Source organism: Callithrix jacchus, chromosome 8 (assembly GCF_049354715.1).
Source record: "Callithrix jacchus isolate 240 chromosome 8, calJac240_pri, whole genome shotgun sequence".
Classification (NCBI taxonomy): domain Eukaryota; kingdom Metazoa; phylum Chordata; class Mammalia; order Primates; family Cebidae; genus Callithrix; species Callithrix jacchus.
The window spans coordinates 16,074,720-16,091,249 of record NC_133509.1 but is presented as its reverse complement, the minus strand read 5'-3'; the positions used below and the strand labels follow the sequence as shown (position 1 = coordinate 16,091,249).

Sequence of the window (16,530 nt, the reverse complement as noted above, 5' to 3'; positions counted from 1 at the left end):
TGTGCACAGCGCACTTCTACTTTTGCCCACTTTCAAAACTGTAGCGAGTAGGGTTTGTTTTTTTTTTTAATGCTAATTTGATCATACCAGTCCTCTTTGCTTAAAATCCACTAATGGCTTCTCATTGATCATAGGGTATGGCTAAAATATTCAATAATGCACTGAAAGCGCCATAGGATCTATTCTGACCTGGTGTATATGACACCAGATCCATCTTGTGATGCTCTTCCTTGCCTTTCTACACTCCAGGTACTTCCTGGACTTCTCATCCTTATTTTTAACTCCGGTGTGTTACAACAACATTCAAACCTTCTGTTCCCTCTGTCCGGAATGCTCGCTTTCTCCTTACGCACACCCTAATCTTTCAGACTACACCTTAATTGCCACTTTCTTGGGGTAACTTTCCCATTATTCTTGGTCTGAGGTCAAATATCTCACACCTTCATAACAGCTTATCACAACTGAAATTTTAAAATTTTTGAAATTGTTTAATGTCTATCTTTCCTGCTATAATATAATCTCAAAGAGAAAAGAAAGTAGGTTTTATTTTTGTATCCCCTAAGCCTAGCATCTATCATGTCTTGCACATAGTAAAAGGTCAATAAATCTTTATCAAACTATGAATAAATGTCTTGATAAATAAATGTGTTTGAATACTGGTCAAATCATAAACAATTACCTGAACCAAAATTATAATATTACACAATTAAACTTAATGGTGTCAGTCATACTCTCTGACAAAAGATTTGCAAAGCTTCAATGTGTATGTACACAAGGAGAAGAAGTGAGAACTCCAAAAGTGCTTAGTGACCAAAGAATAAGGTTGTATCTTAATATATTACCTAAATTTCAAAGGAGGCACACCTATATTCAAATAAAAGTTTGGATACAAGCCCCAAGTTACACTATTAAGAAAGAAAACTCGCTGGGCACACTGGCTTCATGCCTGTAATCCCAGAACTTTGGGAGGCTGAGGTGGGCAGATTGCCTGAGGTCAGGAGTTTGAGACTAGCCTGGCCAACACGGTGGAACCCTATCTCTACTAAAAATATAAAAATTTGCCAGGCATGGTGGCAGGCATCTGTAATCCCAGCTACTTAGGAGGCTGAAGCAGGAGAACTGCCTGAACCTAGGAGGCAGAGGTGACAGTGAGCCAAGATTGCACCACTGCCCTCCAGCATGCATGACACAGTGAGACTCCATCTCAGAACAAGAAAGAAAAACAGGACAGAAAACTCAGATTATCTGAAAAAATAATAAAAACCATACAATCCAAAATTTTATACTTTATGTATATACAATTATTTGAAACTATAGAGATCACAGTCTCTTAACTCATAAAATGAGTAAATTTAATCTATTCAAGTAAAATCTAAGCTTAAACATTTTAAAGATCTTCACAACATTTAAAATTAATGAGAAAAAAACTACAAAGTCCTGAACCAAATTTTTATTTTAAATTAGATTTTTAGTGCATATGACAATTGTTCATAACACGACACATAAAGATGTTGTCACACTGAACTACAAGAGAAAATATTTTTATACAACTTTTGAAATTACTAATACACTTATTTCTCCTGTGGAAAAAATGCAGTTTGTTTAAATCAACTTCGTCACGGAATATCAAGTAGGTTTAAAATTTTTATATTATTGTTTAATAACTTTTTAATAAGGTTGTGAGTCTCCCCTTGATCTACACATAATATATTTTTTAATGTATTGAATACTGTAGCAGCTTTTTCTCTCATCTCTGGTGGAACACATTTAATATCTAAATATTCATAGAGCTTAAATCTAGAATTATACAGCATGTTAATAACAGTTTCAATGTCATCAATTTTATTACTCGTTTGTCCTAGTGACAATAACTGGGATTTATACATTGTTTTTAATTTATGTTCTGCTGCTGCTGCTAGAGCAAGGCTTCGTTTTAGGTAATCTTTAGAGGCTTGAATATCTTCTCTATATTCTGGTTTGCTGGTGTCACTAAGTGCCTGTTGCACTCGTGAATTAATATCTAAAATTTTTTTCAAAATGTCATCATTATTCCAACTCTGTGGGTGTCTTCCAAATGTTGGTTCTTCAGGTTTTTCTACTGCGGTTTCACCAGAGAGCTGAGGAACATCTTCTGATTCTGTAGACATCTCAGTCCCCGTGCTCCTATAAAAAGAGGTGACAGGTGATTTGCATGAGGTGAAATATGGACTTGTAGATGATTCAGTAACAACTGGCAATATTTTTGGTGCCTTAGTTTGTCTTGCAGTTGGCTCCAGCTCTGGCTCCGGCTCTGGCTCTTCATTTTCAATATAAGGTTCCTCTGTGCGTAAAACAATGGAAACATTGTTTGGTTTTATCGACCAGAACGGGGTACTTTCCGTGTGTTTTTCCCTTCCTGTTTCTGGTGTGAAGCCTCTAGTAGGGAAAGTCGTAGTTTCTTCACTCACAGGACTGATTAAACCATCATTCTCAGTTGAAGTGTCTCCATGTGTAATTATCTCCTTAAATTTTGATCCCTTCGATCTTATAGAATAAACATGTTTTGGAGAATTAGATCTTTTCTCAAGACCTGGCTCCCTAGTGGGAACAGTTGGTATTAGGTTCTCTAAAGCTTGTATATAATGATTCAAGTTTTGTTCTTCATCAGGTGTCACAGTTATGCCTTAAGGGAAAAAAATCAAATAAATAATAAGTAACATTTATTATTATATATGACACATTGACAGAATCTACTGACCAAAATTTATTTCATATGCTATCACTTAAAAATTGAAATAAAGAACAAATAAGCAAAGCACTTTTGACACAGTTAACTTTCACTTAAATAAACAAAATTATTTCTTCAGGTTCTTATTAAAACAGTTGAGTAAGCTTATTGCAGAAGTTGCATATTAACACCATTTCCTCTACAGTTTTGCTTTTATTCTCCCACACAACTTATGGTTCAACAGGCAACTTATTAAACCAAAATTCTTGATTATGTCCTCTGACACAACGGTGTGCTGGAGTAGGCTTATACTGGTTCACTAGAGCCCATTGTTAGATTTTTATGAATCTTGTGAGCCAGATGTTACACACAGACATTTTAAAAAATTAACTTATTTACATTTACAAATAAATTATATTAAAAACAAATGTAATAAATACCCCAAACTCATCACTTTCTAATTATTTCACTATTTTCTCTGCTGGTGAGGTTATTTACATCTAGTGTATCTGTATGATGAAAATGTAATATAGATGCTGTGCTATCGTGCATCTCTACCTCCCTGCTCAGTGATGTCAACTTGATAGTTTGAAATCAACCATGGTGAGACCATCTACGCCATGTAAATGAGCAAATGCTACAAATCAGAGTTTCCTCCTCTCTCTCAAAAGCCAGTTTTAAATATTTACCAGTATACTACTGCCTTAAATTCAACAAAGATCTAACTAAGTAATGTTTTACTAGAACCCAATTAGTCTTGTCCATTTGTTTATGTATTATCTATAGGTGATTTTGCCTGCAACGGTAGAGTAGCCATAAGAGACCACATGGCCTGCAAAGCTGAAAATACTATCTGACCCTTTACAGAAAAAGTTTGCCAATTCCTGGTCTAAATCATCAACATTTCACTCTTAACAACAAAATGGTAGTTCTATTTCGTGAACCACTGACTGCACCTTCCTTCTCCTCACCCATTCCTGTATCAAAAATATATATATATTCTTGAATAAAGTCTGATCAGGAAATATTTCCTGTCTTTTATTTTAAGCATCAGAAGCCCCAGTCACCTAATGGATAAGGCATTGGCCTCCTATTTTAAGCATCAAATTGTTTTAGTTGACTTAAAAAGGAAAAAATACAGAAAACACCAAAAAAAAAGGCCAAGGGTATTGTTGGGGCATCTAATGTGGAGGGTTTTTGAGGAGTCTCCTAAAATATTTTGATAAGCAAAATTTAAAAAATGGTAGTTCTATTTATACTCCCGTTTTGCAGCATCTGAGCAGTAAAGCCTCTCATTTTCAACATAGAGAACAGAAAAGATAATAAGATATTCTGGAATTCTGGGAGTAGTTTTATTTTAAGCATCCAATTGTTTTAGTTGATTTAAAAAGGAAAAATACAGAAAGGACCAAAAGAAGTCCAAGGGTACTGTTAGGGCCTCTATCTAATATGCAGGGTCTTTTTTTTGAGGGATCTCCTAAAATAAAATATTTTGATAAGCCAAAAAAAAAAAAACCGGTAGTTATATTTATACTCCTATTTTGCAGCATCTGAGCAGTAAAGCCTATTTCTAAGGTGGAGAAATGAGAAAAGACAGTAAGATATTAAGATATTCTGGAATTCTGTTCAACTAAATGTGACTTTTAATGGTTTACTGTATTTAATGGTTTACTGTACTAAAATACTCCCGAACCAGAGTATTTTAAGTGCTATGATATTTTACTATGTGCAGTTTTAAGGTTTGCCATTTTCAAGTATACAAATTGATTTAACCCAGGGAAGGAAGTCGCTTTTTACCAAACGCTAATGTATTACTCCTACCTGAACCATCCCCCTGCAGGCTAAAGTAATAAACTTTCTGTTCAGGAGGCTCTTGTTACCCAGGCTGGAGTGCAATGGCGCATTCTCGGCTCACCGCATCCTCTGCCTCCTGGGTTCAAACCATTCTCCTGTCTCAGCCTCCCAAGCAGTTGGGATTACAAGCATGTGCCACCATGCCCCGCTAATTTTTTTGTATTTAGTAGAGACGGGGTTTCACTATGTTGACCAGGATGGTCTCAATCTCTTGACCTCGTGATCCACCCACCTCGGCCTCCCAAAGTGCTGGGATTACAGGCTTGAGCCACTGCGCCCGGCCGGGAGGCACTTTTATTTAGCTTTTTGATAAGCACAAAGTACTCAAAACTTGCCTTGTATTTACATGTTTCTCCTCCCTTCTTTATTGTTACAACTTAGACCAGATAAACATTTAATCAAAATTAAAAGCATATTTCTAAGTTTTAAAAAATTCTTAATGAGAACAGTTTAGTGAGCCAGTGTGGTAGTGGAAAGATACCACAGTTGTCTGGAGATCTTGATTCTAAAAGTAAATTCTGCATTTTACGTAATGCTTAGAAAAGCCTTGTATACTCCTAAGATCCAAATGATGGCAATAGGTGAAAAAGAAAGCACAGAACATAAAGTAGAGTTTGATGCTATCCTTATTATACTTTTTAAAAATCACTCACATAGTATCATATATTTTGTCTGTGAACTGCAGATTTTTTTAATGAACTGGAATGATAAACTAAACCCATATGGGCAGTTGCCTCTGAGGAGAGGGAGTAGGACTCCATTTGGTCAGTAGAGGGGGCTTTATAATGTTTTACTCCCTAAACCACACACACACACACACCTCAATCATTTATTACAGTAAACCATTAAAAGTCACATTTACTTTTTCAGTTTCAAGTATTTTTTCTCCTTTATTTTTTAATGACAAAAATTGTATGAAAATCACATTTTAAAAAGAAAAATAACTTATTTATGTAAACTCATATTTATAAAATGCATTGTTCAGAGCCTTCATGAAGGTAAATATTGAGTAAAATGAATATCCCTTGTGCAGTGAAAATAAAATATTTGATCCTGGTCCTGGATCTACCAATTTATAGCAGCATGACCTTAGGTAATTATTTAACTTATCTGAACATTCACTTAACTATAAAACTAAGATACTACATTTGCCTTTTTAGAACCAAATAAATTAGATATTTTAAAGCATTTTCAAAGCTACAGAGCACTAATAAGATATTATTCTTTATAAAAGTAACTGCTTATATTTCTCATTTTAAATATAAATTTTCTTTAAAATTATGTAGAAAAAACATGGTCCCTAAAAAGAACATTAAAATATGCTTTGTATCTTATTTAGTGGGAAACAGTAGAAGCTTTTCCGCTAAAGACAGGAACAAGGTAAGAATACCTAATATCTTCATTACTATTAATATTTAACATGGAGATACTAGTCAATGCAATTAGACAAGGGAAAATAATTGGGGACATGAGAATTGGAAAGAAAGAGGTAAAACTACGTTCATATACAGACGATGTAATTATAAATACAGACAACACAAAAGAATCCATTGAAAAGCTGCCACCATTAGAGAATTTCATAAATAGCAAGTCATGAACATCAATATATTAAAATGAATATACAAATATAAACTAGTTATAAGAGATGAGAAAAAAGATGCTGTTTACATAATAGAAAAAAAATGAAACAAAATATTGGCTGTGTGCAGTGACTCATACCTGCAATTCCAGCACTTTGGGAGGCGGAGGGGGACAGATGGCTTGAGCCCAGGAGTTTGAGACCAGCCTGGGAAATATGGTAAAACACCAACTCTATGAAAATACAAGAATAAGCTGGGTACAGTGGCATACACCTGTAGTCCCAGCTACTGAGAAGGCTGACGTGAAAGGATCACTTGAGCCTGGGGACGTTGAGGCTGCAGTGAGTCATCTTTCCACTCTACTTTATTTTAAATTTATTTAAAATAGATTATATATATATAATAACAAAACAATTTTCAAATGCCAAAATCAATATGAAGAGTTATAGTAGGCTAAATAATGAATATTCAAAGATATCAGCCTAGAACCTGTAAATATTACCTTAAGAAAGAAGGGTCTTTGCAGATGTGGTTAAGTTAACTTTCTTGATATGGGGCGATTATTCTGGATTACCTCAGTGGATTCTAAATCCAATCACAAATATTCTTAGAGAGACACAAAGAGATTTGACACACATGCAGAAGACGAAGAAGTAATATAGAGGAAGAGGCAGAGATCAGACTGATGTGGTCACAGTCAAGGAATGTGGGCAGACACCAGAAATTAGAAGAGGCAAGGCACATATGTTCCCTTGAGCTTCCAGGGGGAGCATGGCTCAGCCTATGCCTTGATTTTGGCTCAGGAAAATGGATTCAAGACTTCTGGCCTCTAGAACTCTAAGAATAAATTTTCTGCTGTTTTAAACTACCAAGTTTGTGGTAATTTGTTATAGCAGCTACAGCAAACTAATATAGGAATATAATAAAATCTTCTGAAAGACATAAATAACAAATAGTTATACCATGATCTCAGATGAGAAGATTCAACATCATAAAGATGCTTATATGTCATATCCTCTCTTTTAATTTATACATTTAATATGTTCCTTAAAATGTCAGTAATTTTTTTCTGGAGTTAGAAAAACTTATTATAAAGTTTATTTGGAAGAACAAATAAGAACAGCCAGGAAAACAAACCCTAGCCTTATCAAATATTTAAATATGTTACAAAGTCTCTATTATGAAAAATAGTATAGCATTGGCCATGAATAGATGAATGGAACAGAATGGAAAATACAGAAACAGACCCAATGCATGTGGAAAAATAGCTCACAATTTATGAACTATTCCAGTTAATAATTAAAGAAGCCGTTTATAATTAAAATGTGATCATTTTGCAATAATTTTTTTTTTGAGATGGAGTTTTGCTCTTGTTGCCCAGGCTGGAGTGCAATGGTGCAATCTCAGCCCACTACAACCTCTGCTTCCCAGAGTAGCTGGAACTACAGGCACCCACCACCATGCCCAGCTAATTTTTGTATTTTTTAGTAGAGATGGGGTTTCACCATGTTGGCCAGGCTAATCCTGAACTCCTGACCTTAGGTAATCCACTTGCCTTGGCCCCGCAAAGTGCTGGGATTACAGGCATTAGCCATCGTGCCCAGCCTTTGCAGTAATTTTCTATGGCATGTCTAAAAAGGTACAAAATCAGACATTATGTGTTTCCTAATGGAAAAACACACTACCACCTATGAAGCAGTCTTGCAAAAAAAAAAAAGTCAAATCTGAATCCAGTAGGTCTCCCTAGATATAACTAACAATACAGAAAACACATAGGACAGCAAGGGAGATATTAAACTACACCATGGGGATATAATCAGCAAAACCTAGACTGTGAGAAACTAAAGGATGTATGGCCCAGTTTCTTCAACAAATTGCAAGGGGAAAAACAGAGATGGAGGAAGAACTATAGATTCAAAGAGAATGAACAGGTATATTAGTAAATTATATGTATAAATCTTACTTGAATTCCAATTCTATCAAACTGGAAAAAGAGAAGGACAATCAGCAAACACTAACCAGATATTTGATAATATTAAGGAATTACCATTATAAGTAAACAATTACATTTTTGTATTTTGTAAAGTCCTTATATTTTAGTGCTTCTTGCTGAAATATTTGCTGATAAAATTATATAATGTCTAGAATTTGCTTCTAAACAATCCAAGCCCAAGAAATTGAGAAGGGTGTTCAGGGAGGTGAGAGGAAAAGGAATGTGGGTAGAACTGTCAATGAAATAGGCTTAATCATGAATTAATAATAACTAAAGCTAGAAATCACCACTAAAGAACTTACCCATGTAACCAAAAACCACCTGTTTCCCAAAAATTATTGAAATGATGATAATAATAATAACTGACGCTATTATAAATATGTGGAGATTATACAATTCTTTGTACTCGTGTATATAAATTTTTCCATAGTAAGTTTTTTACTATGAAAAATATATTAATTCTGAACAACCATCATAAGCAAATCTAAAATGTATAACCAACAAAGTTTTCAATGCTTTTAAAAAGACATTGCCGGCCGGGCACAGTGACTCAAGCCTGTAATCCCAGCACTTTGGGAGGCCAAGGTGGGTGGATCACGAGGTCAAGAGATCGAGACCATCCTGGTCAACACGGTGAAACCCCGTCTCTACTAAAAATACAAAAAATTAGCTGGGCATGGTGGTGCATGCCTGTAATCCCAGCTTCTCAGGAGGGTGAGGCAGGAGAATTGCCTGAACCCAGGAGGCAGAGGTTGTGGTGAGCTGAGATTGCGCCATTGCACTCCAGCCTGGGGTACAAGAGTAAAACTCCGTTTCAAAAAATAAATAAATAAAATAAATAAAATTTGAAAACTTCATTCAGTAAATAATACATGTGAAATATATTTTCTTTTCATAGAATGACCAATTAAAAGAGGAGGAGAAGGGTACGAAGAATAATGTAAAAGCAAATTTGCGTGAAAACTTGCTAAAACTCACTGTTCATAAAAGATATACAAATTAAAAACAATTTTGGTTTTGCCAGTCAAGTAGGCAAATATTTCTTTAATTATAAAACCTAGATTGGCATGTGTATATGTTACTTCCTTAGTGAAGTAAGTTCCATCCTACACAGACAGGGGAACAATAAAACCCATTTCCCATATCCCCTATTGTCTAGCCCCTGGAGAACACACAGCATGGCCTGTTGAGGGGTTGGGGGTGAGGGAAGGGAACTTAGAGGATGGGTCAATAGGTGCAGCAAACCACCATGGCGCACATATACCTATGTAACAAAACTGCACATTCCGCACATGTATCCTGGTTGTTGTTTTTTTTTTTAAGAAATAAAGAAAAAAAAATAAATTACATCCTTACTCCCCTTTTGATCCCTAAATCCTTCTTTAGTCTCTCTCTAGCACACTGACCTGTTCTTTATAGAATTTAGACAGTTCTAACTGTATTTGTTTGTTTAATGTTTGTTAACTGCTACACTTAGTAGGCTCTTTTGAGAGCTGTGACACATCTACTTTGTTCATTATTTCCTCTGTTCTACCCATGCTTAGAACCATACTAGACAGTCAAAAAGTATTTGTTAAATGATTAACTGAATGAACAGAATGCTGGAAAATATGTAAATTAATTGCACCTCTAGTAATTTATCTTAAGAAAACAATCACGGGTACAAACATTTCTGTAGAAGAATACAGAGGAGGAAAACTAGACTTCACGTTATGTTTAAAAAATAAATCTGCTAGTCTAAAAACTATCACATGGGGGTGCAGTTTCCCTACCCTCATTGTCCAGTAATTATTAGAGAGAAATTTTTAAATGAATAATAAGAATTTTCTTTTGTTTTAGGCAAAGTAGGCAGTTTTTAAAATAATAAAAGACACAGCTTACTATGTCTTTCTAAATTTCTAAGTGATAAGTTTATATAAAATAACATCATAAACATCATGGTGAAATAGTTCCAGTTCTCAAAGAGCCCTCATACTTCCTATAACTGCCCCTTACTAAATACCTAATATAAGTTTAGATCACATAAACTTAAGTCCTACTAATTATCTTTCATTAAATTCTATCAATCTCTAAAGTTAACACTGCATTAACATAATTTTAATGTAAGTCACAATCTTAATATTAAAATACCTTCACAATTTACCTTTTATTTGTCTTAAAATATACAATTCAATGGTTTTCAGTATGTTCATAGAGTGGTCCAATCACCACCACAATCTAAGTTCTACTGTCACCCCACAATAAAACCCATTTCCCATAACCCCTATGGCCCAATCCCTGGACAACCACTAATCTACTTTCTGTACCTATGTATTTGCCTATGCTAAACATTTCATATAAATGGAATCATATGATACATGTCCTTTTATGAGTGGCTTCCTATACTTAGCACAATGTCTTCAAGATCATCCATGTTGTAGCATGTATCAGTACTTCATTCATTTTTGTGGCCAAATAATATTCCACTGCATAGATATACATACGTTTCTACTTTGCCCTTGGCCAATAACCTTGATATGGCAACTGCTGATTGCACCCAAAATTTAACCAAGAATTACAGATGCTCATTTTGTTAAAGATTTGACTATAACTAGGATTTTTATTACAACAATAGTGAAAACAGAATGGCTTTATCCATAAAGAACTCATGTATGTAAGACTTAAACATATACCCAAGCATCCATCACTTATAGATGGTCCACACTCTGGCTAAATGTCCATAACTTTGGAGAACAAATTGCTTGTATTTTCTATATATGCCATGAAGTGGACTCACAAAGAATAAACTTCCCTTATTCAACAGCAGTTAAGTGCCAAAGTAAGAATAACTGAAAGCTGTCATCATGTAAGAAATACCAGTTAAAACATGAACATCTTCAAATTAAAATGAACTTTAATGAAGGTTAAAATTTTTAAATGAACTGAGCTGAAGAAGTACTGTATTTCCAACTCAAAGTCGTAATAATTGTACTTGATTACTGAGGTGTACTCAAGAAATGGTCATAAAAGGAAATACTAAACCTTGTTATTCATCCAGCAATTTTCCTATAATTTATTATTATTCAAATCTTAATTTTTGCTGACAGGTAAACAAACAAGTAATTATGTTCATATTACTCAGGTGTTCCAGTTAAAGAAATGTAACTTTATGACTTCGAACTTCCTGGTATTCATGTCCTTGGGTTGTGTCTTCTCACACTGGATATGGGCTTGCCGCATGTGACTCGTCTTGGCCTACAGGATATTAGCAAGTCTGATACAGCATAGGCTTAGTAAGAGCATCCATGTTGGGGCTTATAAATCTCCCTCTTGGAAGCAAACTTCCACGGTGTAAAGAACCTTGGGCTAGCGGACTAAAAGATAAGAAGTCATGTAAATACCTTGGAGAATGAGAGGCTATATTGGATATTTCTATCCATTTGATCATCCAGCTGAATGCAGCTGCATGAATAACCTCACCTATACCATTTGAAGCAGAGCTGCCCAATTCAATCTAGTGAACCCATAGAATCATGAAAAATGATAAATTTGGGGAGCAGTCTTTTTTTTTTTGAGACGGAGTCTCACTCTGTCGCCAGGCTGGAGTGCAGTGGCATGATCTCGGCTCCCTGCAACCTCCGCCTCCCTTGTTCAAGCAAGTCTCCTGCCTCCGTCTCCCGAGTAGCTGAGACTACAGGTGCACGCCACTAGGCCCAGCTAATTTTTGTATATGTTAGTAGAGACGGGGTTTCGCCATGTTGGCCAGGATGGTCTTGATCTCTTGACCTTGTGATCCGCCCGCCCCGGCCTCCCAAAGTGCTGGGATTACAGGCGTGACAGCTGGGGGAGCAGTCTTTTATGCCACAATAGACAACCAAAATAGCCTCATTAAATTATGTTTCAATTCTAGTTTGGATAAAGAGTTAAAAATTAAGACATATCCTGCTAGGTGTGGTGGCTGGGTGTAATCCCAGCACTTTGGGAGTCCGAGGCGGGTGGATCACGAGGTCAAGAGATCTAGACCATCCTGGTCAACATGGTGAAACCCCATCTCTATTAAAAATACAAAAAATTAGCTGGGCGTGGTAGCACGTGCCTGTAATCCCAGCTACTCGGGAGTCTGAGGCAGGAGAATTGCCTGAACCCAGGTGGCGGAGGTTGCGGTGACCCGAGATCACGCCATTGCAGTCCAGCCTGGTTAACAAGAGCGAAACTCCGTCTCAAAAAAAAAAGACATATCCTATGAGTAATGTTATAATTGGAACCAAAATAAACTCATGACTTTAAATATTTCTCTTCTAGTTCTGTTCACTAAAATGACAAAAATAACAGTATTACCCCACTGCACTAGTCTAGTATGTCTCACAGGCACTTTGGTCTCTAATACCATGTTCTACAACCCCCTAGAAAGACGATTTATTCCATTCAGAGTGAGAAAGACACAGAGTGGGAAAGACACATAGTGGGCTTGGAACAATCAGTTAATGTCAGAAAACAAGAAGTCTTTATAAATATATGGGATCCTATCAAAAGAACAAGAGAGGACAGCTCACAATGGCTTTAAATGGTCAAGATATGAATATTTGAGCCTCAGAAAAAAATTATACTTAGGTTAAATAAATTGTACATTTTTAAAGTGCTTCAAATATATTATATAGTGATACTAAGAGAAATTTTTTCAAGTCACTAGTATTTTATTTGGTTATGAAAAATTGTTAAGTTTAATTTCACATATATTATCAAGAGATTAAAGTATATCCATTTAAGGGGTAATATGGTCAAAAGAACAGAAAGGCAGGACTTTTTTTCCCCATAAAACACTAATGGGCAGGATAATGAAACTTCCTGCTACTGCCCCACAGGTTATCTTTGGACACTCACCTATTAGATGACATGCTCCTCATTATCTCAGACATTAATGAAGTGTGTCATGACATTTCATTCACAGGTCTGAGAGACCCTCCTAAGTGCTATAGCCTTGGCCACTAACAGTGTAAAGTGAACTTGCAGCACCAGAACCCAGTGTTATCTTTGGAATGTATTTGAAATAAAAGAAATCTGCTTTTCCTTTGAATTTATTTGGTGATAGAGTCAAACAATTGTTGCTGGTTGCTGCCTTATTATTTCCCTTGCCTTGTCTGGTTCATTAGGACAAAATCCTTCCTAATGACAATGACAGAAGCCAAAGACTGACATATTGAGCCTTATAATACCAATCTAGAAATAAGAGCTTTTGTAATCCTAGACTAAAACCAGTGCCATTAACCCTATTTTTCCTAGTCTATACCAAGAGATGATCTAGATGATCCAATTTATTTGGGAGATATCCCTGAAATTAATATTTTATTTATATTTAAAATGTTAAATTATGCAAATTCTGATTTAAATGTTAACATATAATATACTTTAATTTTATTTTTAATATTAGTTTGCACTCCCAGCCCATATTTGATGAGTTAAAATTATAAAAGACAAATTATATAATTTTAATAGTAGTTGATATCATTTAAATACGTAACTATTAAGTTAATATTACTTTAGAAGTTACTGTGCTTTTCTTTTTTTTGAGATGAGGTCTCACTCTGTCACCCAGGCTGGAATGCAGTGGTGCCATCTCAGGTCACTGCAACCTCTACCTCCTGGGCTCAGGTGATCCTCCCACCTCAGCCTCCTAAATAGCTGGGACTACAGGCGTGCCTCACCACATATGGCTAATTTTTGTATTTTTTGTAAAGAAGGGGTTTTGCCATGTTACCAAAGCTGGTCTTGAATTTCTGGGCTCAAGTAATCTGCCTGCCTTGGACTCCCAAAGTGCTGGGATTACAGGCATAAGCCACCACACCCAGCCTGTACACTTTTTTTTAAAGCAAAAAGAATTCTCATTAAGAAGTAAGTTGCACAGTATAAATACATTAAAGAGGCATGATTTTAAAAATGAGAAAGCATTTAAAACTATGGAAAAATCAGGTCCAGGAAACTGAACATATAAAGTTTTATATAGTAAAAAGCTGTTTATCCAGCCCCATCAGTGTGTGTGTGTGTGTGTGTGTGTGTGTGTATGTGTGTGTGTGTGTGTGTGTATGTAAAGGAGTGCCAACTTCTGTATACCCAAGTGGTATTTATGTCTAACTGAATTTAAATTAAACAAATACTAGCCAAACTTGGATTGGGCCAATACAAGAAGTACGGAGGTTTCAACAAATGCAGTTACTTAATATACCCATGATGTTTGTGTAACATAACCTCCAAACTGGCTAGTAGTCTAGAAACAATGTGTCAAAGCTGCACTTTTCATTATAAAACCTATGTGCCTTATCTTTTGCATCTTGCCAACAATTGTTCTAATAGTGGCCATATGAAAGAATGCATAGCTGATTTACATCAAGCTCAATTATATACGTATTTTTGTATACTTATTTTAAAAACAAAATTATTTATAGAGAAAAGAGAGACAGATACAGAGAAAGAGCCATGTACCACAGCCTGCTCTATATATTTCTTAATCCACTCTGGAAAAGAGAGGTAAACTACATTTTCCATGACATCTTCTATGATTACAATCTGTATAGAGTTTCCTCATGTCTTATAACATCTATATATTCAACACAAAATCACCTTTTTTTCTGAGAAGTGTTTTTTCATTTCCTACAACCCTTTTCTTTCTTCCCGAGAAGACGTAGGGAACATGGTGCAAAGAAAGAGAACAGGCCGTGAAATTACGGTGTTAGGCAAGAGAAAGTGCTAAGTTAAGTGGGTGTCCACGGACTCCTACCCAGCAGCCCCTGAGTACTGTGTGACAGTGTTAAAATCACTTCAATTAAAGTCTCCATATATGTTAGTCACTTGTGACTTGCTGATCTACAACTATCAAAATGCAATAACTGGTGTCAGTAATAATGATCATTGGACACCAAGAAAAGACAGTAGCAGCTTCATTATGTTCTCGTCCTTTATGCCAAGGAAGAAAAGTTTTACAAAACTTATTAAAAACAGCTACAAATTATAAGTGCTAGTATTTACAGAGCTAACTTTAGTTTTCTGGGACACTTTATCTAGAACTTTTCCCACTACTATTCATGATAATTTAGATTGTGTCATATTTTGTTTTTAAATCGATTTTTAACTAAGATCTTTTAGCAATTCTGAAACATAGATTTGCATAATCAGCATGCACAATACTACTTTTTTCACACCTGTTAAATTGGATTTATTAAGTTAACCCAAATTCCAACATTACTAAATGCCGCAGTGAACTAGTTAGACTAAATGGGTAAGCCTCATCTACCTGACTTCAATACTAAGTGCCTCAAGGTGCCCATATGACATTGTTAGTAAAGTCTTGGTGTCCCTGAATTTGAGTTCATTGGTTTTCAGCTTTTGGGGAGGGACAAAATTGCTTTTTGTCAAGTCGTTATAATCCTGCTTAACTAAGGCTTTGAATAGCGTGTGCACATGCGTGCTCTCTGGGACTGCATCATCAGGTGAGTGTCCCAGACCGCGGCCCACAATCCACACGCTCTCCAAGTTTTCCTGCACGGGTCAACCCTTTTCTGTACAGGGCCAGATAGCGAATACTTCAGGCTTTGGAGGCCAGACTGTGTGGCAACCACTTAACCCCACTGTTGCAACGTGGGAAAGCAGCCGTGGGCAATACATAAAGGAATGAGCGCGGCTGTGTTCCAATAAAACTTTATTCACGAACAATCAAATGTGAATGCCATGCTTTTCCACGCGTCATGAAGGAGCACGTTTCACATTTACATTTGAAAATGCAAAAAGCATGCCCAGCTGGCCAGCCACTTGGCGACGTGGCCGGCTGGCGGCAGACAGCCAACCCCCGCGCCGTCACACGCCCACCAAAGGCTGGGGAAGGGCCGGGGGGGCAGAGGCAGGCCTCTGGCCAGGTGAGGGGGATCCAGCCGCGCCCACGGCCTGCCGGCGCCTCCGGTCAGTCTGGGCCCCGCCGCCTGAGTCACCAGGAGAGGAGAGGGACAACCCTGGGCGTCGAGGCCAGGACCCTGGACAGGGGGAGGGAGGCATGTAGGAACACGGAGAAGGAAGGGCCAGGCTTTGGGGTCGCGGAGCCCGGGAGGTTCCCCCAGGTCCGCTGCCGCCTCAGGCCGGTCACTCACTCGGATAAGCCGGCACAGACGAAGGCCATAGCAACAGCGCAACTAGAACGACTAAGGGCTCCATGGGTGCCGTCCACAGCACTCCGCCATGCGACCGGAACGTCCTGGGGCCACCAGGCTGGGAACCTCAGGGCCGAAAGGAGAAGTGTCAGCGGCGGACCACCCTGCCTCAGGCCCTGGGACGCCCTGCAACCGTTGTCCGCAGCGCGCAAGCGCAACGGGGCGAGGGAGGGGAGCGCGAGCTGCCAAGGCCCGCCCCCGCCTGGGGCCGCGTGCTGGAGGCTG

General features: G+C 37.2%; 1 protein-coding gene across 1 annotated transcript; it reads right to left on the bottom strand.

The window, feature by feature from the left end:
- Positions 1-1,438: 1,438 nt before the first annotated feature.
- SPESP1 (sperm equatorial segment protein 1) lies at positions 1,439-16,448 on the bottom strand. Its single transcript, XM_002753279.6, has 2 exons — positions 16,246-16,448; positions 1,439-2,662 (listed from the first exon to the last, which is right to left on the bottom strand). Exons 1-2 carry the CDS (start codon positions 16,307-16,309, stop codon positions 1,617-1,619), a joined length of 1,110 nt encoding a protein of 369 aa, XP_002753325.4. The 5' UTR covers positions 16,310-16,448; the 3' UTR covers positions 1,439-1,616.
- Positions 16,449-16,530: the final 82 nt, after the last annotated feature.

Coding starts and splice junctions, on each gene's coding strand:
- SPESP1 (XM_002753279.6), bottom strand. CDS start 16,309: ATGGAGCCCTTAGTCGTTCTAGTTGCGCTGTTGCTATGGCCTTCGTCT. Junction 2,663..16,245: donor GTCTGTGCCGGCTTATCCGA/GTGAGTGACCGG, acceptor TTTTCCCTTAAG/GCATAACTGTGACACCTGAT.